This window comes from Antennarius striatus, chromosome 3 (assembly GCF_040054535.1).
Source record: "Antennarius striatus isolate MH-2024 chromosome 3, ASM4005453v1, whole genome shotgun sequence".
NCBI classification, from domain to species: domain Eukaryota; kingdom Metazoa; phylum Chordata; class Actinopteri; order Lophiiformes; family Antennariidae; genus Antennarius; species Antennarius striatus.
In genome coordinates, this window is record NC_090778.1 from 2,104,967 (window position 1) to 2,127,357 (window position 22,391).

At 42.6% G+C, this 22,391-nt stretch overlaps 2 protein-coding genes across 6 annotated transcripts; both read right to left on the bottom strand.

The window, feature by feature from the left end:
* Positions 1–1,083: 1,083 nt before the first annotated feature.
* ccdc125 (coiled-coil domain containing 125) lies at positions 1,084–9,634 on the bottom strand. Of its 4 annotated transcripts, none has more exons than XM_068310975.1 (12): positions 9,332–9,634; positions 7,855–8,107; positions 6,799–6,860; positions 6,633–6,719; positions 6,306–6,383; positions 5,637–5,722; positions 5,482–5,564; positions 5,118–5,230; positions 4,859–4,963; positions 3,606–3,756; positions 2,370–2,488; positions 1,084–2,288 (listed from the first exon to the last, which is right to left on the bottom strand). In XM_068310975.1, the coding sequence occupies exons 1-12, from the start codon at positions 9,341–9,343 to the stop codon at positions 2,022–2,024; spliced, it is 1,416 nt and encodes a 471-aa protein (XP_068167076.1). In that variant the 5' UTR covers positions 9,344–9,634; the 3' UTR covers positions 1,084–2,021. The 4 variants fall into 4 exon arrangements, with proteins under 4 accessions (XP_068167076.1, XP_068167077.1, XP_068167074.1 ...); XM_068310976.1 differs by having other exon boundaries at positions 1,086–2,288; positions 6,799–6,857; XM_068310973.1 differs by having other exon boundaries at positions 1,086–2,288; positions 5,482–5,722.
* Positions 9,635–9,814: 180 nt separating this feature from the next.
* rad17 (RAD17 checkpoint clamp loader component) lies at positions 9,815–22,243 on the bottom strand. Of its 2 annotated transcripts, XM_068310971.1 has the most exons (18): positions 22,180–22,243; positions 22,032–22,091; positions 21,416–21,511; positions 20,234–20,467; positions 19,499–19,573; positions 19,280–19,418; positions 18,994–19,142; positions 18,527–18,579; positions 18,291–18,416; positions 17,457–17,526; positions 17,257–17,368; positions 16,980–17,168; positions 16,172–16,275; positions 15,948–16,094; positions 15,527–15,655; positions 15,201–15,321; positions 14,810–14,867; positions 9,815–10,446 (listed from the first exon to the last, which is right to left on the bottom strand). In XM_068310971.1, exons 3-18 carry the CDS (start codon positions 21,455–21,457, stop codon positions 10,263–10,265), a joined length of 1,932 nt encoding a protein of 643 aa, XP_068167072.1. In that variant the 5' UTR covers positions 21,458–21,511; positions 22,032–22,091; positions 22,180–22,243; the 3' UTR covers positions 9,815–10,262. The 2 variants fall into 2 exon arrangements, with proteins under 2 accessions (XP_068167072.1, XP_068167073.1); XM_068310972.1 differs by lacking the exon at positions 22,032–22,091 and having other exon boundaries at positions 22,180–22,224.
* Between the last annotated feature and the right edge of the window lie 148 nt (positions 22,244–22,391).

Below are 22,391 nucleotides of genomic sequence, written 5' to 3' on the forward strand. Positions count from 1 at the left end.
GGGAACCAAAGGATTTCATCTCTGCTTTTTGCAGACGATGTTGTCCTGTTGGCCCTCACCAAACCCGGACCTTCAGCGTGCACTGGGACGGTTTGCAGCTGAGTGTGACGCACATGGGATGAGGATCAGCACCTCTAAATCCGAGACCATGGTTCTAGAACGGAAAAGGGTGGTGTGCCCTCTTCAGGTCGGTGGAGAGTCTTTGCCCCAAGTGGAGGAGTTTAAGTATCTTGGGGTCTTGTTCACGAGTGAGGGAAGGATGGAACGTGAGATTGACAGACGGATCGGTGCAGCTTCTGCAGTGATGCAGTCATTGTAGGTCTGTCGTGGTGAAGAAGGAGCTGAGTCGTAAGACAAAGCTCTGGATTTACCGGTCAATCTACGTTCCTACTCTCACCTGCTGTGGTAAAGGATGTGATCTGGCATCCCAATGTCAAGGACAGCATTGGTCAGTCACAGTTCGACATTAAAAGACCTTCTATGTTGACCTTTCTCCTGTGGTAGAGCAGGGAGCAACACTGACCACATGATCCAATCCCTGAATATTATCACGAAGCATCTGTAGTGGCTGTTCTGTGACGACACAAGCAGGCATTTGTATGTCTCCATGGTGGAAAGGACACACAACACACACACACACACACACACACACACACACACACACACACACACACACACACACACACACACACACACTGAGAGCAACCCTTCTGATTTGAGGCGGACATGTGAGAAGCAGACAAACACTGCCCCCTGCTGGTCATTGTCCTTCTGACAACATTATGAGTAAAAATGGTTTTCTGGTTAATTTCAACCAAATTACAAAAGCATTCATAAACATGGAGCTACACACATATTACTATTTCCTTTTTTATAAAACTGCGGGGGTATCTGTGGTCCCAGACCCCCCACAAGTTGTTCTGTCTCAAGTGAATGTGAGTAAAAAAAATAAAATTCAAAATGAGAGTTCAACCTGTAGAGACAGCTTGTTATGAGATGTAGAGACACACACCCTTGTGACGTGTGTTGAGTTCATTTCATTTTGTCCCACAGTTCTTGAGGCAACACACAGGATACCCCAGTTCACCCCATTTAGCTGAAGCATAAAAATGTTTGCATTTTCTTACACCGAGGATCTTTAATTAGAACTTTCAGATGTCCAGTTAGTCAACCCTGCTCCCTGGATCTGGGCTGAACTGTTAGAAACATACACACAATTATGTACTGATTTTTATTTATTTAAAAAATAACAAAAAACACTAAAGGATTATTATAAAGACTTCTCTTCATGAACAAAGCTATATTGTAAATTTTATTTCTCCCATAAAAGTGTCAAAAAGTAGGAAAACACCCTCGTCCTCAACCCATGTCTGTAATCCAAATGTATCTGACATTTTTAGTTGCTGTTCGTGGTCGTAGTTCAGTGTTTAGCCACGGAGGTAGAACAGTCGTCTATGAACGGAGGGCTCCATGCAGTGTGAACGGTCCATCAGTGTGTGAACGGTGTGTGAACAGTGTGTGAACGGTGTGTGAACAGTGTGTGAACAGTGTATGAACAGTGTGTGAGCGGTGTGTGAACGGTGTGCGAGTGAAGAGCTGAACGCTGGTTTCTGCCGTAAACAGTTTTAGTTGGACAAGAAAGGTGACATACCACATCAATCTACCACAGCAGGATTACAGTAACATTAGTCATCAATAAGTCATCAATAAGATACAAAATGTAACTTAAACATACACTTCAAATAATAAATAGATGTGCTTACCAGTGTTCAGGACAGTCTGTCAATCTCAAAGAGTCTCAAGCATTTTATTGACTTCAGACATGATTACCTTCGTTCGAATACAGGATACTAAAGTATCTTGTGATTGAAAGAAGGTAATAATGTCTGTCTTTTCTGTCTGGATTATTTATTTTTCTTCTGTAAAGTTTTTTCTCCTTTAAACCAAAACTCTATCTGTATCAGAAACAGCTGGATTTCCGTCCTAACACAAACCGTGAAGCCGGTCGGTGAGACGTTTGTTCAGACCTGGTGCTCGTCCTTCCTGCAGACGTTGTCCGTGGAACACCGATGACATTTGTTACTGGACTCAGATGGATCTGGTGTTTGAGGCTGGCTTTGGTTCTCTGGGGGCGTCTGGGGGGGATCTGATGGGGTCCTGGACTGAGGCGGGTCTGGGGGCCCCACATGTGCATCCTGATGTAACTTCCTCTGCAGCTCCTCAGCGCTGTGGGCTAACATGATGCTAACCTTCCTCTGGTGCGCCAAGGCCTCCTCTTTGTCATTCAACTGCAGGACAGGAAACACGGAGACTGAGAAACCTTTCAGAATAAGAGCATCTCGCAGATGTCAGTGAGTGTTGTTACTAACCAGGTCCAGCAGCCTGTAGAGGGTCGCCAACAGGTCGTCAGGAGTTTTCCCATCCAGACTGGAGGGTAGCAACCCTCTCAGCTTCTGGCTGACACTGATGAGAGGACTCCTGTTAGCGCCTGGAAGGAAACCACACGTCTGTAAGGATTCATAAGGATCCATGTTTTTAGACCAGATTAGCATTAGCGCTAATTGAAGGAAACCCTAATTACAGTATTTTCTGCACTATAAGGCGCAGCTAAAAGCCTTTAGTTTTCTCAGAAAACGACAGTGCGCCTTATACAGGCAAACCTCGGTTTCCGACCACAACTCGTTCCTGAAGGCTGTTCGAATAGAGATTTGTTCGAATTCCAAATAACTTTCTCAAGTACGAGTTACCGTCGTCTTTAGGACAGAAGTTTACGGTACCGTAACTCATACCGTAGGCAATGGAACCCAAATGAAGTGAAAAATTATTGAATACAGTAAACTGAAATAAAAAGCACATTACAGTTAAAGCATAAGAACAATAAAGATAAGAATTGTTACTTTTGTGGTGGTGAGCAGTTCGCATACGTGAAGAGGAGGAGGAGGATGGATGTGACTGCGTTTGTTTCGAGTTGGACTTCCAAATTTTGTTTGACTTCTGAGACAAAAAAATCCTGAATTTTTTGGTAAAATTCCGATTTGTTCGATGTCTAAAGCGTTCAAAAACCAAGGTTTGCTTGTATATGAAAAACTGTTTTAAAATACACCATTCGTTGAAGGTGTGCCTTAGAGTCCAGCTGTAGGATCATCAAGTAGTTTTTAGTTTGGGTATGAATTCAAGAAGAAAGTTAGTAAAACAAGCTCCACTAACAAAACCCGATCGAAGAAGAAAAAAAGAATAAATGCAATAATAAAAAATAAAAAAGCTAGTTCGTTCAAAACCTAGTTAGTTAATAAAGATTAAAGATTAAATTCACTTTATTAATCCCCAGTGGGGAAATTATCTTTATACTCACAGTATTCACATACAGTGTATGTGTTAGTCAAAGCACACACAAAGTTGTGTACAGGCCCCTGAAACACAACACACTAGGGGCCTGTAGGCGTGCAATTATTCCTAGCAGCTTGCAGAGGGGGGCGGTGCCTTGCTCAACGGCGCCTCGGCAGTGAGCGGGAGGTGAGCTGACACATAGTTTTACAGTTACATGCAGCTGCACTCGGGATCCTGGACCACACACCCCAGCAGACTGAGCTAAACGGAGACCTTACCTTCAGCTTTGTCGTGATGGGACTTCAGGATGTTGTTCTCCGCCAGCAGCAGGAAGTGGTCGCTTCGTTTCCTCAGCTGCTGCTCGAAGGCGATGCGAAACGCGTCTGCAACCATCAGCGCCTCCTCTCTCCTGGAGCACTGAGCATCCAGCTGGAAAACACACACACACACACACACGTGTGTACACATTTCCATCAATCCATACATCTACTGGGCTGAGACTTGGTTTAGCTCGTTTTGGTCTGGGAACATCTTTGACTGAAAGGTTTAAGGGTTATGTTGATATGTAAATATATGTCATGCCTTTAATCACATGATAACAACTGTTTCAGTGTATTCTCAGGATGGTAGGAGCGGCGAGAGAATAAAAAGGTCTCAGTGGAAAGTTTTTCTAACTGATACAGATGAAGACGCTCTGATTGATTCATGCCCTAATTACTGGTAGGCACTAACAGTTCCTCTTCTGCTATCTGTTAACTGTCACACGAGAAATCAATGTTGTAAGGAGCACCGTGCTCCTCTCCCTTAAATCATGCCGTTTCCTGTTACGGGAACTTTCTTCTGTTACTTGTCGACAAGTAAAACTGTGTTGAAGAAATACTTTGGTCTCTGAGTATTTTTTTATGTCAGTGCATTTTTTGGAAAGAACCAGAACTAGAGTGTCTTGTGTTTTGATTGATGTTCTCTCTGGTGACAGGAATCCTGACAGGTTAGATATGTAGACCAATGGACCACCAGGGGTCTGTCTTTGGAGATGACCTCCCCCTCATTCTCCTGGACGTTCAGAGGGTCTGGACCTCCCGCTTCTAAAACCCACAATCGTGGTGCAGCAGTTATACCAGTCAGGATATTCTAAATGCCCCTTCTGCCCCAAAATAGAGTATCTTGGAGTCCATGTTGATCTAAAGCAGATGTCAGAGGTAGGACAGTCTGTCTGACTGTCTCTATAACGGCTCCTGAAAGATGGCTCTGGACAATAATGTCAGAGCCATCTGTACTACTTCAGTCAGCTCTAATGCGTCAACTTATGGGGGCCTCTACTGTGGGGGGGGGGGCAGCCTGCGCTGTTGCAGCTTGAGGTCCTCAGTCCACATGTTGAAGCTGGATGTGCTTCAGGCTGGTCTACCACTGTTTCTATTTGAATGAACTTAGACCTGGTTTAACCTCTTCCCTACCTAGTGTGACTTCATCTGAATGAGCACAGGCCTGGTTTATGTCCTGTTATAACTGGTTATAACTGGACCTATGTTACCTCCTGTCGTAGCTGGGCGAGCTGCTTCCTGCTGGCAGCAGCGGTCCTACTGCAGGGACACGCCTCAGCAACACCAACACACCGGCAGGCGCCCATGACCGCCAGCTAGAAAAGAGAGATCAGTAACTCCTCCATATATCTCATCTGTGTTTAAATCCTGACTTTTCACGTAAAACTAAATTCTGCACATACAGAGACGTTATGCTACTTCAGCGTAGGTTCAGTTTCAGTGTAGACAGATGTCTCTGCTCTTCCTCACCTCAAGAACACTTGCATCTTTCTCTGGATGGTATTGGGGTTTGGTTCCTTGGTACACTCTCTGCTCCTTCACATTCAACATGGACAGAAGCTCCAGGTACTGTTGATTTAGAGCTGCAAATATATGAACATTTATTCTGATTATTTATTAGTAAATTCAATTTTTTCATAAAGACCTGAGAGGATTTTGTTCTAGAAAAAAAGTTAATAAATAGACCTTAAGTAACGATTTAAGCAGATTCCAGCGCACAGATACAGTTAATATTATTGGGTACCGGATTTGTTACTGAGATCAATGTTCATACTCATAAAATTACTCCAATAAAAGTACACTACATAGTACGTTCAGACAATTATTTATTTACCAGAATTCTCTGCTCGTAGCTGCTGGAGCTCCGTCTCTCTGTCGTCCAGATTATCAGCCAGAGTCTTGTTCTCATTCAAAATCCTGATTACAACAACAACAGATGAAATTACACTAACAACAAATAAAGATGAGTGAACGTGGCCTGAATCCAACCGGTTGTATTTCTGCTCCAGCGACTGCTGAGACCTCTTCATCTGGACCTGGTTAAAGCTGAGTTCCCACTGCAGGCTGTTCACCTCCTGGGGAACAATTCACACACATTTATATAGTTTGATCTGTGTGTGTGTTACATTGTGTGTATGCTATTGTGTCAAACTTGAGGCCCGGGGGCCAAATGTGGCCCTTCACATCATTTTATGTGGCCCGCGAGAGCATAAAAGGTCAGAGTGTCTAAAGATAAATAGGTCAAGAGTGTGCTTTGACCAAAACTACATTTCCCACAATGCAGTAATTCAGCCCATTTTAACTTTGATGAAAATGTTTTGAACAAAGTTAATGTCCAAACTGTGAGACACAGAAGTGCTTTAAACAGTCTATCAGAGTGTTTTAAAGGTAATACAGATAGAAGGTGTTTAATATCAGTATGGGGGGGTTCATAAACATTTACCTAAATAAAATTTAAATAATAAATAAATAGTAACTGGTGGTTCCTGGACCGCATTAACACTAAGTAACGAGGGATTACTGTAAATTTAGTTGATTTGGTGCGACCATGATGATGAGGTGTAGAAAATCAATGCAAAACAATAAAACATAAAACTGGTCAGCGTTTGCATGAACTAGTAATGAACTTAAAGACGTGTAGACTGCAGACCCACTCACCTTCTCCAGAGCTCTGACCCTCTCCTCACTTTTCTGCAGCAGAATTTTAGTGTGACTCGTGGCTTTGTCAAGGATGGCCTACATGGAGAAGAGAAATAAACTACCTTATGATCACAGTTTTTGTCATTTACATACATGGGGGTGAACTGACATTTCTGTTGAAACTTTCTCTCCTGATTAATTTAGGGAGTCAACATTGACCAACTGTCATTTAGTTTCTTTTGTTATATCTTTGTTATTCTGATTCATCCTGAACAGAAACTCTTCCTGATGAATCTTATTGAAAACATCTTCTCATTCAGGACTCAGGAGTCGTCATCGCTCTACCTTTCCTTGTAGGATCTTCAGAGCTTCGTATTTGCCTTCGAGGTAACGATGTGTGACCTCCAGGTCACAGCACAACGCGTCGATCACCTTGTTGAACAAAGAACATCAACCTGTTAGCCTGACAGGGCTGCGGATGTTCAGTTCTATCAGCTGAAGGGTTCAGTACCTCTGCTGCCTCCTGCAGCCTCCCCTTCAGGTCATCTTTTGACAGATCAACCAGCGACTCTGCTGAGCCACAAACAAGAAACAGAAGTCATACAAAACATCTGTGTGCCAGTGTGTGTGATGACAACCACTAGCTTCAGACACACAATTGCGGGTGAAAATATGTTTTTAAAAAAATGTGTGTGGAAAACAACATTTACAGTATTTTCCACACTGTAAGTCACACTGGATTATAAGGCGTACCTTGAATGAATGGCCTATTTTAAAAGGTCCACTGGTTTATAAGGTGCATGGTTGGTTTTTGACGAAATTAAAGGCTTTTAGGTGTGCTTTATGGTGCAGAAAATACTCTACATTTCCCCATTTTTTCAGCATCAGTGGATCGGAGCTGAACATGTGTGTTGTGTGGTGGTGATGGAGACGGGTCGACAGTCAGAGTTAACCCTGTTGAGGAGGGCTTGTTTTTGCGGCATGAGTTCCTGATGAACCACAGCCGCCTGTCGGAGGGGAGAGTCTGAAAAGGTCAATGTCCGAGGTGGGAGGAGTCAGCTACAAGCTTTTGCATTCACTTCAGGGTCCTGGAGATGTAGAGGTCGGAGGTCATGCTGAGGTCATGCTCTAATCTTGAACTTGGCTGTGAAATGAATTTCACAGCCATTGATTAATATATTAAAATTAATTTTGACTGAACTTTGCTCTACACACTGCTTTATGTTTGTATTCAACAAAGATATGGAACACAAAAAAACACAATTTTGTTGTTTTAGCTGGTAAAAAATATGCTTGTCCAGTGGATATGTTCATTACCAGTCCACTGGGACGGTGAGCCAAGAAGGTCATTTCAGACCCTGGTTGTACCTGTTCAAACTCTCTGATGACAAAAGTTAAAGTTTAGTATCTATTTTTTTTTTTATTATAAGAGAAGTGTTTGTGTCGGCTGTACGTCATCCAGGTCAAAGTATGTCAGAAGGTTTTTTAGTCTGGATAGAAAACCATCATAGTCCTCTGTCCTTTGTTATAGAAGCTATGGTACGTAATAAAAACAGATCATTCTCACCTGAGGACGATAACTTCCAGCGAGCTTTTTGTTGTGACTGTACAACTTTTAGGACGGGTATCCAGCCCGCCTCCCCAGGCTGGCCGCTGCGTTTGAGCCACTCCGTTCCAGGCAGCAGGTTCTCTGTGGCTCCAGCAAAGCTCTGGCTCTTCTTCCTGGTGGACCTGGATGCTGCTCTGACTTCCATTCCGTCGCCAAGGTCACCGTCCACCATGTCGTCCACCGGGCTGCAGGTCTCACTGGAGGTATTAATCTGTACCAGATCATTTATAGCATTACATTCACCATAACACAACACAGACCATTTACATTTACTCTGGCTACTCAACTTAAAACACGATCAGAAGACATTGATTTTTTAAACATATTTATTAATATTAATAAATTTAATAAGCATTGTATATTAATAACAGACTGCTATTAATATGAAACAGGGTTTTTAATTTAGCTCTTCTATCGCTACACAGAAACACTCATTATCAACTTGTATCCTAGTTGTGCTTGAAGTCCGATGTGTAGAGGGTGAAGAGAATGGGGGAGAGAACGGTCCAACCAATCAATGAACCAGCCTACCAATGAATGGGACCTGGTCCCAATGAATGGGACCTACTAGGACTCCCCCTTCTCCCAACAGCTACAACAATAACAAACATGATAAGACAGTAATTTCAGGATCTACAGATTTGTCTCACGTCAGACTTCACCATCAGGAGGCAGGAATACTGACAGCAATGGAACATCAGAGCCCCCAAATGGGCTCTGATGACAAGCAATGTGTGGTCAGAGGTCATCACCACTTTGAGCCTTTATGGGGAACAAAACAACACAATTCCCTGTAACAAAAGGGTTATTTATTAATAATGTGTATTGTGTAGCTAATGCTACCCTGTGGGTCATGGGCCTTGCTGGAGCCTATTCAAGCCAGCTATGGGCAAGAGGTTGGGTACACCCTGGATGAGACGCCAGCTCATTGCAAGGCTACATGAAACACAAATAAGAACTTTTTTTTTTTAAAAACCTCTTTAAGAATCGAACCGGCGACCTCTGTGGAACCTCCCGTCCTAAAGTAATACCTGGTTTTTTGATGTAAAGTGGAATTCATTAATAACTCCTGTACTGCTGTGGAGCTGGACTCATAATAACGTGTATTATCTAACAGATTAATGTATGTGTAAATAAAGCAGGAGTCATTCAGAACTCCTGTGTCCAGGTGAAACAGGACTCACACATTATTAGTTATTAGATTAATAACCTTTAAAGTCAAATTAAGCAGAATTTGTGATAGAAATAAGATCTATTATTACTGATATGTAGATAATTACGTTAATGATCATGTATTGATATGAAGGACTAACATGTTTTGTAATGAGTAGAACTCATTAATAATAACACCTGTATCGATTTAGTGACGTCATAGTATTGGTTGAAAGTTGTTCTCCACTGCTTCCGGTCCGTCTCCCAGCCTTCCTCCCCTTACCTGCATCATCATCCTCTGAGCCTCGGTTTCCACGGAAACGACGTGAATTCCTCTTCAACTTTTTATCTCTGAATCCAATAAAACAACTCAGTCGTCCATTGACGCGTCCGCGGCCCTCGGTTTCCACGTACCGCGTTAACCCCGCCTACTTCCGGTTATCGCCTTCAAAATAAAAGGGCGTTTGTTTCAGAGAGTACAAATGAAGATTAAGAGTACATGAACGGTAAGAACTCAGAAAGAACTCGTTTAAAGAGGATCGGAATTACAGGTGAATGCAGAATTCTCACCTTTATACTTCTCATGTCAAAACTTTAAAATAGAATAAGTGTCTTTCATTTGATTCCCTTAAACTGAAAGTACTGGAGCAGTGAAGCCCCAGAGGGGACTTTAAAGAGTGTGTGTCAAACTGCTGAGCAAATATTAGACAAAGGGGTGTGTGAGGAAGTCAAAACAAGATAATGTAACAGCCCTTAGTAGATTTTAATTGACACGCTTGTTTAGGTTCAAATTTATCCCTAAACAATAAAGTAACTATTATCTTCTATTCACAGGAAACTGAAAATGAGAAATAATGAACGGCTTTCCATGAGAAAATGAGACCAACAGTTAAGTTAGTGAAACTTCAGGAACGTGAACTGAAAGCAAACACGTTTGATGTCTGAACTGGTAGAGCTGGATCGCTGAGGGTTGGTCTGGGAGATTCTCCATTATAATCCCCGTCATTTTATTAAATTATGAGCATGTGACCAATAACACAATCATGTTCAGTTCAGGTTCTACCAGGAAATGAGTTTGAAAGTCAAATTCTTCTAAATTTCAGTCAAAGTTATGAGACAGCAAGAGGAACGCAATGATTGAAGAGAGACAAGGACGTTCGGAAGTAACAGTCTGACGCCAAGAGATGAGGAGGAGGGTCAACAACGGCTGTTTGTTAGTCACTGATGTATTGATCGATGGTAAGCTCCTCCTCCTCCAATAGCAGATGGGTTGCGGTGGGTTGGGTCTGACTGGCTGACAGATTCTCCTCAACGTCCGCCTGGTCTTTCTTCTCCTCTTCTTCGTTTTCTATCTCCATCTGGCCTGAGTCTTTGTCCGTCAGATGTTCCAGTTTTAATCTACACACACACACACAACACATAAAAACATTACACATTAAACTGATCTACATGCATTATAGAGAAGTTCCACTATGACCAGCATAAAAACTGGTACTCATCAGCTGTCTCTTTTTTTAACTAGTAGTTTATTCTGTTTCCTCACTCACTCTTTTACTTTGTGCAAAGAAACTTCCTAAAGACGTTTGTTTCTTGTTGGTTCTTGTAGCTTCAGAGTTTCGTTTTAGCGGTAATGTATTCTGCCTTAGCTGCCGGAGCGGCCCCTTTAAGAAGGTAGTCATGTGACCGAGGCAAGCATCTCCACAAGCATCAAGAGTGACTCGTAGATAGATGTGGAGGAGAGAATCAACAAAACATTGTTCAGAATCAGATCAGAAATAAAACGGACCACTGTTCTCGGTATCCTCAGAGACCAGTTGTACCAGGAACACAAGTCACAGACCTGATATACGACAAAAATAAAAACCCTTCTCTATTTTCTATAAGCACTCATCTCTTGCAGGAGCAAAGGGGCTGGAGCCTAAATTGACTCAAAGGAGATATTTTTTCACCTCCTCTTGACACTTATGAAGAGCGTATCTCGACGTTTGCTTTTCTTTTGACATCACTTGTATTCTAAACTTTTCCTCACTCCTCCTGCAACTACCAGCTCAACCACCAGGGAGTAGGACGTCAGAATGTAGGACAGCATTTACTCTGTGGTGCTTTAATAATGTAAAGAATAACTGGTAGAGAATGACTTGACAGAGTCAGTGTGAACGTTTACCAGAACCTGCTTCAACAACATGTTCAGGTTCATTCCCTGCATTCCGCACACAATCAGCCGGCAGCCTTCATGTAGGACTTTCATGCAGCAAAATCTGAAGCAGTTCCACCGTAGCAGGACTGAGGAGGAGACTGGACCACGATCACACCAGAGCAGTGAGAGAGACTAGTAGGCCACTGGTATAGACTAGTAGGCCTCTAGTAGAGACTAGTAGGTCGCTAGTAGAGACTAGTAGGCCACTGGTATAGACTAGTAGACCTCTAGTAGAGACTAGTAGGTCGCTAGTAGAGACTAGTACACTTCTAGTGGAGACTAGTAGACCTCTAGGAGGGACTGGTATGCCTCAAGTAGAGACTAGTAGGCCTCTAGTAAAGTCTAGTAGGCCACTACTAGAGACTAGTAGGCCTCTAGGAGAGACTGGTAGGCCTCTAGTAAAGTCTAGTAGGCCACTACTAGAGACTAGTAGACCCCTAGTAGACTAGTAGGCCTCTAGTAGAGACTAGTAGACCTCTAGTAGACTAGTGGGCCTCTAGTAGAGACTAGTAGGCCTCTAGTAGAGACTAGTAGGCCTCTAGTAGAGACTACTAGGCCTCTAGTAGTCTAGTAGACCCAAATAAACACTAGTAGGCCTCTAGTAAAGACTAGTAGACCGCTACTAGAGACTAGTATTAGGCCACTACTAGAAACTAGTAGGCCTCTAGTAGAGACTAGTAGGCCTCTACTAGAGACTAGTAGACCGCTACTAGAGACTAGTAGGCCTCTAGTAGAGACTAGTAGGCCTGTAGTAGAGACTAGTAGGCCTCTAGTAGAGACTAGTAGGCCTCTAGTAGACACTAGTACATCTCTAGTAGAGACTAGTAGGCCTCTAGTAGAGACTAGTAGGCCTCTAGTAGACACTAGTAGGCCTCTAGTAGACACTAGTAGGCCTCTAGTAGACACTAGTAGGCCTCTAGTAGACACTAGTAGGCCTCTAGTAGAGACTAGTAGGCCTCTAGTAGACACTAGTAGGCCTCTAGTAGAGACTAGTAGGCCTCTAGTAAAGACTAGTAGACCGCTACTAGAGACTAGTATTAGGCCACTACTAGAAACTAGTAGGCCTCTAGTAGAGACTAGTAGGCCTCTAGTAAAGACTAGTAGACCTCTAGTAGACTAGTGGGCCTCTAGTAGAGACTAGTAGGCCTCTAGTAGAGACTAGTAGGCCTCTAGTAGAGACTACTAGGCCTCTAGTAGTCTAGTAGACCTCTAGTAGAGACTAGTAGGCCTCTAGTAGTCTAGTAGACCTCTAGTAGAGACTAGTAGGCCTCTAGTAGAGACTAGTAGGTCTCTAGTAGACACTAGTAGGCCTCTAGTAGAGACTAGTAGGCCTCTAGTAGAGACTAGTAGGCCTCTAGTAAAGACTAGTAGACCGCTACTAGAGACTAGTATTAGGCCACTACTAGAAACTAGTAGGCCTCTAGTAGAGACTAGTAGGCCTCTAGTAGACACTAGTAGGCCTCTAGTAGACACTAGTAGGCCTCTAGTAGAGACTAGTAGACCTCTAATAAACACTAGTAGGCCTCTAGTAAAGACTAGTAGACCGCTACTAGAGACTAGTATTAGGCCACTACTAGAAACTAGTAGGCCTCTAGTAGAGACTAGTAGGCCTCTACTAGAGACTAGTAGACCGCTACTAGAGACTAGTAGACCGCTACTAGAGACTAGTAGGCCTCTAGTAGAGACTAGTAGGCCTGTAGTAGAGACTAGTAGGCCTCTAGTAGAGACTAGTAGGCCTCTAGTAGAGACTAGTACATCTCTAGTAGAGACTAGTAGGCCTCTAGTAGAGACTAGTAGGCCTCTAGTAGAGACTAGTAGGCCTCTAGTAGAGACTAGTAGGCCTCTAGTAGAGACTAGTAGGCCTCTAGTAGACACTAGTAGGCCTCTAGTAGACACTAGTAGGCCTCTAGTAGACACTATTAGGTCTCTAGTAGACACTAGTAGGCCTCTAGTAGAGACTAGTAGGCCTCTAGTAGAGACTAGTAGGCCTCTAGTAAAGACTAGTAGACCGCTACTAGAGACTAGTATTAGGCCACTACTAGAAACTAGTAGGCCTCTAGTAGAGACTAGTAGGCCTCTAGTAGAGACTAGTAGGCCTCTAGTAGACACTAGTACATCTCTAGTAGAGACTAGTAGGCCTCTAGTAGAGACTAGTAGGCCTCTAGTAGAGACTAGTAGGCCTCTAGTAGAGACTAGTAGGTCTCTAGTAGACACTAGTAGGCCTCTAGTAGAGACTAGTAGGCCTCTAGTAGAGACTAGCAGGCCTCTAGTACAGACTAGTAGACCGCTACTAGAGACTAGTATTAGGCCACTACTAGAAACTAGTAGGCCTCTAGTAGAGACTAGTAGGCCTCTAGTAGACACTAGTAGGCCTCTAGTAGACACTAGTAGGCCTCTAGTAGAGACTAGTAGGCCTCTAGTAGACACTAGTAGGCCTCTAGTAGACACTAGTAGGCCTCTAGTAGACACTAGTAGGCCTCTAGTAGACACTAGTAGGCCTCTAGTAGAGACTAGTAGGCCTCTAGTAAAGACTAGTAGACCGCTACTAGAGACTAGTATTAGGCCACTACTAGAAACTAGTAGGCCTCTAGTAAAGACTAGTAGACCGCTACTAGAGACTAGTAGGCCTCTAGTAGAGACTAGTAGGCCTCTAGTAGAGACTAGTAGGCCTCTAGTAGAGACTAGTAGGCCTCTAGTAGACACTAGTACATCTCTAGTAGAGACTAGTAGGCCTCTAGTAGACACTAGTAGGCCTCTAGTAAAGACTAGTAGACCGCTACTAGAGACTAGTATTAGGCCACTACTAGAAACTAGTAGGCCTCTAGTAAAGACTAGTAGACCGCTACTAGAGACTAGTAGGCCTCTAGTAGAGACTAGTAGGCCTCTAGTAGAGACTAGTAGGCCTCTAGTAGAGACTAGTAGGCCTCTAGTAGACACTAGTACATCTCTAGTAGAGACTAGTAGGCCTCTAGTAGAGACTAGTAGGCCTCTAGTAGAGACTAGTAGGCCTCTAGTAGAGACTAGTAGGCCTCTAGTGGACACTAGTAGGCCTCTAGTAGACACTAGTAGGCCTCTAGTAGACACTAGTAGGCCTCTAGTAGACACTAGTAGGCCTCTAGTAGAGACTAGTAGGCCTCTAGTAGAGACTAGTAGGCCTCTAGTAAAGACTAGTAGACCGCTACTAGAGACTAGTATTAGGCCACTACTAGAAACTAGTAGACCTCTAGTAGAGACTAGTAGGCCACTAATAGATACTAGTAGGCCTCTAGTAGAAACTGGTAGGCCTGTCGTAGAGACTGGTAGTACTCTGGTAGAGACTACCCTTCCATGTTACAGTCATTATTTTTTTCTAATTGTGATCATTGCGTTCTGCCAAACATTTTTCTTGTTTTATTTTAGATTTATATAAAGTAAAATCGTCAGTTTTCTTGTCAAGAAAATGTCGGTAGTTATTTAGCGATAGGAAGCAATCTATCCCAGTTGAACAAACAGTGTCAACAGGACAGCTGCGGTAACACCTGGCTGGACTGACTGAACTGTAAAATGAGCAGACTGAGCGTGTACCTGCAAGAGAACCGCCTCAGGGGCATCTGTCCCACATCCTGGATAAAAGTGATCTGAGCTGGAAAACACAAAACACTTGTTTATGGACGCCCAGGTACACGTGAAATGTTGAGTACCACATGATTAAAGTGGACATGATTTAGGAAAATACCGTAGAACAAATACATGACATTTTTTGTGAACTATTAAATATGGCTTTAAAACTGCGTGCTGCCAGAAGGAGTGATGGTCCCAAGGTTTAGGCTGGAACGGTAAATGCCTCAAATTCTAAATAACACAGATCAAACACTGGATATCAGGATTACATCTGTCTCAGTCCACCTTAAAGAGACTCAAGTTAAAGGGAACTCACCCAAGCATAAGCTAGCTTGTGTCTGTGTCTGTGTGCTACCTTGGTTCCTCATGGGGTTGTTCAGTTTGGCCAGGTAGGGCAGCAGTTCGATCTGCAGGCAGACGGGCGTCAGGCAGAAGCTCCTGAACAGCGACTGGGCGGTCAGGCAGTTGTCCTGATGCTGACAGGAACAACATCAGTGTCATTATGGTCTACAGACGTCTGCTACCGCAAACTACACAGCATTAGAGCACGCTAGTCTGACCTGACAAATACTACATTCATGATTATTGTTCTGGACTCCCGTCTAGAGTGTTTAGAGGTCATTGATTCAAACACATCCAGAGCCGTCTGAGCGAACACTGATGTGTACCGACGCGTCTTACGTTCTTGTTGACCTGCAGCCAGTTGGGTTTGTGCAGCGGTCTGAAGCCAACAGACACCTGTTGAGCGTTGCAGTGAAGTAGTCCCCTGGTAGCCACGGATGAACCGTACTCCCCCATGACGCCACGGCTCTGAAACCAGCAGAACACAGCCCAGAATGAACACCACACTGCAATCAAGAAGTTAGTGACCAGTAACTACTGAGCTACCAGCATGCATGTTGTATCCATCCGCCAACATGTGTATCTCAAATAACTCGTATGCAGTTCGTATCTCAAGGTTCTACTAGATAAGCGAAGCCTTCACAAACCCTGTGAAGGTGGCAGGGTAAGAAGGTTGTAAGGTTTGTACGGTTTTAAATAACGGAAAAATATTAACGTTTCCTTGATATTTCAACTTTTTTAGATAGACCTTTCTACTGACCGTCCAATCTGCAGTGAGGAGATCAGCATCAGACAGATATTTGCTAGCTTGGTCCACATCGTCCACACCAGAGAAGAAGTCGAGGTAGTTCTGGTGGAGGTACAGGTTGAAGAGTTCTCCAGACATGTGCGACCGCTCCACAACCGCCTGACCAAAAAGGTATGTCCAGATCAATTCTGCATGCTCAAAGTTCATTTTAGCGAGCCGTAAAAGTGTATCCGTACCTCAGGGTTCACTAGTAATGCCTTTCTGTGCTGGTGAGACAGATGAGACGGAAGACTTTCTTCAGGATCACAGTCAGCTGCTTCAGAGCTTTCAGGAGTCACACCTGTTCATGACACGCAAATGATTTGCAAATGTGACGTAAAGAAATGATACCAGACACATAAAACCGAGTAATACTGCAAGAACAACGACAGCACATGGGAAACTGCATTTCCCAGAGGGCAACAGTGTACCTGGTGATAAATTCCGTTGTGCCACATGTGTCAAAGTCAAGGGCCGGGGGCCAAATGTGGCCCGCGAGAGCATAAAAGGTCAGTGTCTAAAAATAAATAGGTCAAAAGTTTGCTTCGACCAAAAACTACATTTCCCAGGATGCAGTAATTAAACCCATTTTAACACTGACGATTTGAAAAAAACATGCTGAACAAAGTTAATGTCCTAACTTGTGTCTGATGTTATTTTTCTTTATTGATTGATAGTTTGATCCTTGATTGATGGAGTTCTGTGGGTTTAATAACCTGACAGTTTAAAAGGATTTATGTTAGAACAGAGAAACAAACAAACATGTTTTCTGTCTAACTGTAATGTTTGGAACTAGAATCAGTCAGAAATTCAGTTATTTAACATGAAGGAGTAGTTACATTTAGTTACATTACACTGAGTTACATTTAGTTACATTTATTAGTTACATCTGGCCCCGTCACTGTCAGAACACACACACACACACACACATCATGTAAGAATAAGCAGAACCTTCAGCTGCTCGCTCTGCTCGGGTCTAAAAGCATGCTGGGAGCTAAGACTCACGTTTGCAGTGCAGGATCTTCCCCAGCGCTCTGAAGAGGAAGAGCGACGCATCTTTGCCCCCTACAGCCTGCCCCCCATCCTGCTCCCTGGTCTGGTGGGACCTCTTTACAGAAGCCGCTCTGGCTTTGCCCCGTGACCTCACAGCTCCGCCCCTCTTCAGCGTCCATCGCCCCGTTTCGGCAGACGTGTCTGAAAGGAGGTCCAGCCGGTTTAATGATTCACACGTCGTCACTCAGGACCCCCCCAGTCTGGTGTGGGTGATGACATCACTTCTGACCTGGGAGGGATGTAAACTGCAGGCTGTTGATGGCGCTGCGGATGTCTCCAGAGCTTCCTGAACACAGCGTCTCCAGCACAGCCTGGTCTGGGACGCACATCTTCCCACGGCTCTGTTGGAGTTACAGGAAGTAAGAAGCAGAAAAGACAGAAACAGAAACAGCAGAATGTTTTACCAGATTAAAATAAACTTCCTCCAACCTTTTCCGCCTCCAGAGTGGAAATCCGAGTCAGGACCTTCATCATGGTGGTCGGAGCCACTGGGTTAAAACTGGAGACAAAGAACAAGAACACTCGTTCAGCGTCAGAAGATCCAGCCGTGGAGAAGATGTTGTGAAAGTGACAGAAATTAAAAGTCGGTCTAATGCCAGTGAAATTTTTCTCAACGGGTTTAGACAATTCACAAAATCAATTTGAATTAAAATTAGTTGAAAAGTGATTAGCAGAACGCTGCCATCTGTTGGTTAAATGAGTGAATTACATATTAAAGATTAAAGTTAAATCAATTTTATTAATCCCTGTAGGGAGATTATTTGTCCACTCAAGTGTTAGTCTATGTTGTTAATCATATGTATAGTATATATGTGTACAGACCTGTGACACACACACACACACACACAAGCCTTATTGGACCGAGCTGCTGCTGCTCCTCAATATAAATATAAATATAAATAAATAAATATAATAATAAATACAATGTATAATATTTTATATATATATATATAATGTTAAATATTATAATAACAAAAATATGTTTTTTAAATGACTGAACCATTAGTTAACATAGCACAAAAACATTATTCTCTGTATTTTGTAAATTTGATTTGTCTAGTAAAATTTTTATTATAATGCCTTAAATTCCTTAGTGTCAAAGTCTAATGTCCTGTTTATTATGAACATGACTGGTTATGACCAGTTATGACTGGTTATGACTGCTAGTAGAGCCAATAAATTGTTCTAGATGTGTGTCCAATAATCAGTCAGCCCAATGGGACGAAATGCATCGAACGGGTTCTGTGGGCTCGAGTGTGGAACCTGATGTTGCTGATGTCCAACTCCTCCTGGACGTCCCTGGGGAACAGGAAGCGAGAGTTGCTGTCTCCGCTCAAACTGTCAGACACGATGAAGACCAGAGGACACCGGCTGGACTTCACGAAGCGCCTGGAAGACACGCAGCAGGGCAGAAACTTACCCAGAGCAAGGAGAAACGAGCACAATGTGTACAGGGGTGGATTAGAGAGTAGAAAGAAAATAAAAACATGTGATCCCACCTCAGGATGTCATGAAGGCTTCCAGGCTGTCTGTAAAACTGGTTTGGGAAATCCTGAGGAGAGAAGTGTCACTGTTTAGTCAGTGTTGTGTCCAAAATAACACAAAGACATCAATTTTCATCTCAGGTCAGGTTGGCAATGATGGAAGAGACAGTCAAGCAGTACAGTATTATCCACACTATAAGGCGCAACTAATATATATATATATATATATATATATATATATATATATATAGTATATAAAACCAGACATAACCTGAAATGGGGAGCAAATAAATTAACATTTTTATAGCTAACAAGACTTAAATTCACTTCTCCAGAATAACTTGAGAGAATCCGTTTGTTTTAATAATGAAACAACAAAAATGGACGTTAGTTCCCTTTAGAAACACAAAGAAAAAACAAATTGTTAAAATAAATATTTAGTACAGATTAAACTGAGGGGAAGCTGAAGGTGCGATACGTACCTCCACCAGTATGAACTTCTTTTCTGCAGCTTCTTCTTCACCAAACATTTTCAGACAGTTATATTTATTGGCTCTGAGCAGGAAGTCTTGAAACTGTGAGACCTGAGTGCTGCTGGGAAAACCGTTCTCCCTCCAGTCCCTCCATCCTCCTGACGACAGCAGAGACCAATAAAACAGATCTGACGTCTGAGTGGAGCGCTCACAGACACAAATAATATGATGATAATACAATATTGTCCTTTAGATCATCTCAAACAGGGGTCAGGGGTCGCTGTTTTGTCCTCACCGTACTGACTGCTGCTGTGGGGCTCCTGGTGGAGGGGGTTGGTCCACTGTTGGACTCTGAGACCCAGTTCCACAGACAGTATCTGGACTGTGGCAGTTTTTCCACAGCCTGAAGGTCCAGTCAGGAGCAGGATGCCCCCCTGGAGATGAGGAGAGACAACAACCCTCAGCAGATCCTTCAGACCTTCACAAAGTCAACACGTATCTCACTGGAACGTACCTTTGGAGTGTTTGTGTGAACTCTGATCCACTTCTCCACTTCTTCAATCTTCTTCTTGTGGACAGCTAATTCAGCCTACACACACACACACACACACACACACACCATCATCAGAATACGAACAATTTGGTGTGAGCGATTCACTGAAGAAATCAGAGAAAGAGGGTGAGGAAGAGGGAGAGATTTGCTGCCCACCAATAATAACTTACATGAGGATCTAAAATCAAGTGCAGATTAAATGGTCTGAACTGTGAAGTGAGGAGGTTTGAAGCTTCCTGGTTGATGGGTTTCAATGGGCTACATAGAACTTTACACAACGGAGTAGCTTCAACAGGAATGTGACATTATTATAATTACATAATTCAAATCAGAAATTTTATGTGAAATAAATATTCTTATTTATTAAACAGATTTTTGAACAAAGTTGGAACGACTTGTTTTCCAGTTATCCATGTCCCTCATTCCTGACTTTTTATCTAGAACGTATTTAGACAGATTTTATTTATACATTCACTTGTGCTAAATTGTGACTCTTGTTCTGTGGTGGAGGAAGAAATTGATGAGTTTCTGTGTCCAGAATTCCTTTAGTTTGGTCTGTCATCAATATATTCGAGGAGCCTCTGATCGATTAGTGATAAAAGCCTCAAAAAAATAAAATTAAAAAAATAAAAACTGGAGATGAAAAACCAGTTACTGGCTGGAGATGCAGACAACTTTATCAGAAGTGACTCTGACCTGAGAACGGGGTGAGTATCTGTCCACCCAGGGTTCATCCTGGTCCCTCTGGGCTGATCCTCTCTGGAGGGAGGACTTGTGGGTAACTGAGGAGCCAACCTCTCTGTTCTTCTTCTTCTTGAGTCTCTTGGGCTCAAGACTCAAACACAAACCCCTGCTGCGCTTTCCCTTTCCAAGCAGACTGTGGCTTTCCCCTTTAAAATCAATGAAGGATGGATCCACCCAGTGGTTCAGCTGTTTGAGGTACAATCAAACAAAAAAAGATTAATGGTTCATGAGGAACAACTTTGAAAGAATATCCACTAAACACCAAAATCATGTTGATGGAAACTAAAAAAGACCCACTGAAATGTTGCACAAAAGACAGAAATGAATGATGAAGGACAACGGATTCTCGTTTTCGAGGCTGCCATGATGTACTTATTCTAGTCAAATGAAAGCAGCCAATCATACGTCAGTACATTCAGAACAGTAACTATTCACACCATCACTCACAGGCACTGGAACAGCCAGTGGGAACAGTTTGGGTCGAGTATCTAAGGGTTACCAGAGATACTCTGACATGTGGAGAACAGGAAGTGGGGGTCAAACCACTGACCTCCCGCCGCCCTCAGCAACATCCATCAGATAACACTAATCCCATCTATACCAACGCTCTCAAACTGTTGTGTAAATATTTCCCTCTGACTTGAACAACCTTAATTTGAATATTTCTTATATATTCTATATTTTGTACATTTTTAACTAGTTTCATGTAGTTATAATAATAACAATAATATATAAATAATAAAAAATAATATTAATAAAAATAATAATAATACTGAAATAATAATAAAAAATAACAATAAAAATAATAAAAAATATTATTATTATTATTTCTATGGAGTCTATTCTGTATATTTTTTAAATAAATGCACCAACAGAGCAGCAATTCGAAACATCATGTTTGACACAATGACAATAAAGATTATTCTAAAATAGAATTGAATAGACTCAAATAAAAAAAGACTATTCTAGTCTACTCAATTATATTCCATTCTATTCTGATAAGTGGACGTATTTCGATGGCATCATGTGTGTGGAGTCATTAAACATCATGCAAGTGTCACACAGATGATTAACACACACACACACACACACACACACACACACACACACACACACACACACACACATACACACCTTGTTGGGAGCAGCTTTATGTCCCAGAGGAAGCGTGTTCATCCTTCACTGGGGTGCGTCACATCGATGGCAGCATTTGAAGGAAGACGTGGAAACCTGGAAAGCATCAGGAGGAGTCATCAGGCAGCGAACGTGTCACATCCAACACAAGACAGTAAAGGTAGACACTTTAAGACAAGGGGGAAATAGTGTAGAGGAGTAAATTCACCTGTCAGAATGTGTGTGAGGAGATGTGTTGTTGTCCAATTGTCACAAATATCCAAATAAGTGTTAAGATTGTTGATTATTAAACTGTAAACATGTGCACAGATTTAGGATAATCCTGTCGAACACAGGTGGGACAAACACATCAGCTGTTCATGAATGAAAGTCACATGTTGTTTAAATGCATTTTAAATGCTTTGCTCTGTGTGTGTCTACACCTGTATTCCTCTGAAACTGCTGGACGTGTACTTATTTCCAGGTTAAATACCATTAAACTGAATTTTATTTATTTATTATAAGGTACAGGTTGTGTTTATTTTAGGAAGGCAGAGTAACCTACATAATTGTGTGAGGATACAGCGCAATGAAAAGCTATTGGGACATGTAGTCTTTAATAATGCTTCGTCTTTACCTTAGCTTCTGCCTCGTTACGGTGCTACCAAACTTGAGTCGTTACACCTACAACCCGTCCCTAAAGACACAAACACCGTAAATACTCGTGTTTCCGCTCCAGGACTCGTCCACGTTGGTAAAACGAATTAATTTGTGGGTAAATTTACCTTGTTTGTCCATCTGAAGATCCGGAGGAGACGTTGTTGTTGGAGGCGGCGTGAAGTTGACGATAAACAATGAGCCCGCCCTCCTCTACTTCTGATTGGCTGAGCCTGACACGTTTATTCTGAATCTATCCAATCATGATCCTAAAAATGAACATGGACCGCCCCAATATAATTATAACCAATCAGAGGAAAGAAGGCGTTGAATAATAACT